This window comes from Notothenia coriiceps, unplaced genomic scaffold (assembly GCF_000735185.1).
Source record: "Notothenia coriiceps isolate Sejong01 unplaced genomic scaffold, NC01 NC01_scaffold00037246, whole genome shotgun sequence".
NCBI lineage: Eukaryota > Metazoa > Chordata > Actinopteri > Perciformes > Nototheniidae > Notothenia > Notothenia coriiceps.
This window is the reverse complement of record NW_011369947.1, coordinates 613,536-616,589: the sequence shown is the minus strand read 5'-3', so window position 1 is coordinate 616,589 and position 3,054 is coordinate 613,536. Positions and strand designations below refer to the sequence as shown.

At 41.1% G+C, this 3,054-nt stretch overlaps 1 protein-coding gene across 1 annotated transcript in view; it reads left to right on the top strand.

Annotated features, from left to right (window-relative positions):
- The window catches only part of tnni3k (TNNI3 interacting kinase), a 20,940-nt gene extending 20,338 nt beyond the window's left edge, over nt 1-602 (top strand). The window contains exon 21 of the mRNA XM_010795441.1: nt 523-602. Within this exon, the coding sequence (XP_010793743.1) occupies nt 523-602 (80 nt within the window). The remainder of the gene's footprint in view (nt 1-522) is intronic.
- Nucleotides 603-3,054: the final 2,452 nt, after the last annotated feature.

The following is a 3,054-nucleotide window of genomic DNA, read 5'->3' as shown; positions in this document are numbered from 1 at the left end:
AATGTATTTTTACCATACTTTGACGGTCAAGTTTTGGCAACCACAGCAGCCCAAATGTTAAAGGTAGGGTAGGTAAGAATGGAGAAACCAGCTCAAGTGCGCTAGAATTTGAAAGTACGCAGCCGGAAAAAAATCTGCCCCTTCCTTCAGACTTCCTCACAGAGCCCCTCCAACACACACGAACGCGCACATCACCAATGAGGGCACGAGATAAGTTTGTGCACAGATGGAAGGCTGACAGGCAGGTAGGCCATCCAGTTACTTTAGCCGGGCCGGCTCAGATGATTGGTCGTGCTTTTTTACTTTTTTGTCAAAGCACTTACAGTAAGATATTCATTGCTATCGGGATGTTAAGAGCATTCCATGGAATATAACAAAAGGTGTATCTCGAGCCGGGTTCTCAAACTTATCTACCCCACCTTTAAGAACATATTATATTAAACAGACCTTAATATTTCTAAGATATTATTCGTCATAAATGAAACTAACTATGAATAGCGTCTTTATTTGTCTCTTTTCCAGGCTATGTGTCTGATCCCATGAGCACCATGAGGTTAAACTCCTCTTACAGCAGCAGTGGCAGCTTCGAGGACAGTAACTAATCCTTTTTATTATTACCTTACTATTTTAGACACTCATGCCTATTTTTTATAGTTAATTTTAAGGAAAACCTCTAAACAAAGATGATTGAAGTAGAAAATACTGTATTTCTAACCATGTGCAAAGTAAACTGTATTTTGTTGAGTTTCTTTGTGAGTTGACATTGTTAGCTCCAAATATCTCTAGGCTTGTGTTTTTTGAGGTTTATCTGTTACATACATTATGTCATAATGTTTTTTTTTTATAATTTGTTGATGCTTTTTGTAAATACTGTATGTTTGACAAGCAAAAATTGTACATTGTTTGTCTACTTTTTAGGTTCCCAGTTCATTTGTGCATATGTTCTTCAAGTAAAAAATAAATAATCAGAAAGTCAGTATCAATCTCACCGTTTTTATTTAAGCTTTCGTTCACTAACGGATATCAATCAAACACAAGAAGCATCACAAACCCACGCTAGCCATACGGATCAAATGAAAAGGCAATATAAATAAATAAATATTTTCTTTTTAAATAAGAGGTAGTATTAGCAGCTCTAATGACACAACTCAGCGCTGCTATATTTGACATTTCACAATATTACCACTGTTTTATTCTTGGATCCTTGCTAGCTTAGGTTAGAATTCCCGTTTTTTTGTCTAGATTTCAACTTAAGAAATATACACGTTTAAGCACGAAAACACAGTGCAATTACAGATCTCTAAGGTACTGTAACATCAGTGGAAATGTAAAGCCTAGCTGGGACAAACTAAGCTGTGGGAGACCAACAACGATCAATTATTGAGTCGTGTGTGAGTGGAAGAGTATCTGTTTACGGGTAATAAGTGATAGCAGCTGCACTTGATACGCCGCCTCTTTGTTAGCGACAATAGGTAGAGATGCTCTATTGTAAACATTTCATGCAGCAGTCAAAACTCCTTATGCAGCGTCCTCTTTTTGGTTAGTGAAGGATGAAGGCTGTTTAAGAAGCCTTTGTGATGTAAACATAGAAGCCACAAGACACTTGAAGGCCTCGGACAAAACTAAAACCATCTCGCGGGAAAACATAAACAGTGCTGCACTATGTGAAGAAACTTGGGGGGTATACTACGAAGCTGGTTCAACCTAACCTGGATATGTTTGAGTTAGCCGGTTGGCCTAATCCAAAACATACGCGCTCTCGTTAAACTGTACTACGACACGGCTTATCAAGTGGATCGCTCAAGCCAGCCGTGCCCTATCTAGTTAGGTGCGCGTTCACATGAAAGGGGTGGTAGCGCGGCGCGTCATACTTCCTGAATGAAAAGTCAACTATATAATTAGACAAATGTGAAGAAGTTACAATTTAAACATCCATGACTTAAACACTTTATCCATGATAAAAGCCACATAGCTGCACCTGCAAGGTGAATACAGCTGGTAAAAGAAAAAGTGTTTGAATGCGTACATTAACAGGTTTATGATATGCCCCGTCTAAGACACGAGTGGATCTGACTTTAATTACATTTGTCTCGAGTGTTTCGTCAACTTAATGTGTTGCTTAAAATAATACTTCTGCATACAGTATGTGACACTGTGAGTGTTGCACGGCCAGATACGGCTCAGCTGACTCAGATAAGGAGATATGACACATTATGATGTGATATGCCGCGGACTTTACTTAATGTTACTCTGATCCGGTTAATTATGTTGTGGCAGATATTTAATTAAGCTTCTTAACGCTAATGTTATAATAGTCAGATTGCTCTGAAGATGGGAGGTGATATTCTATTAATGTTCAGGTTCACACAGTCGGTGATTTTTGCCGGCCGTCTTTCCTGCAACGGCAGCTTTTCTGTATTTCCTTTCTCCTGTAATATGACTTGATCGCTTTAAACTCCGCACACTGAGCTCTGATTGGTCAGCAGGCAGTGCTTTCACTGAGTTGATAGCTCTAGCGCTGCACAGCCAGCCCCGTGTCACCTACACCCCGTGCTCCCGGCAGGTCAGCGCGCGACTGAGCTAATTCATGATGAACAGGCCGCGAGATACAACACACCGCTTCGCTGGACCTGCTGGAAACACAAGCTACAACGGAAGTTTTTCGCCTGTACGATAAGAGCTGCATATGCGAAGAGAGCTACGCTTCGTATAGTATAACCGGACACCCATCGACAGGATCAAGGAGACACCTAGGCGTTCACCTGAGGCACATGTGTACACATGATCAGTCACCTGCCTTCAGATGTTACCAGCGCGTCTAATATGAAACACAGTAAGTAACTCCACCACCAACATGAGAGTATAGCTAGTCAACGACTCGCTCAAGAGTACTGTGCCCCCTATACAGGGGACTACAAGCACCGGGTCAGATGACGTGTGGTAGTCATTCTATATCAACCGCACAATTTAACACGCGACCTCACTTCAACCTAGCATCGGCCGGATCGCTCGATCTTTTCTACTTCATGTCTACTGCACAAATGGTGACATTAA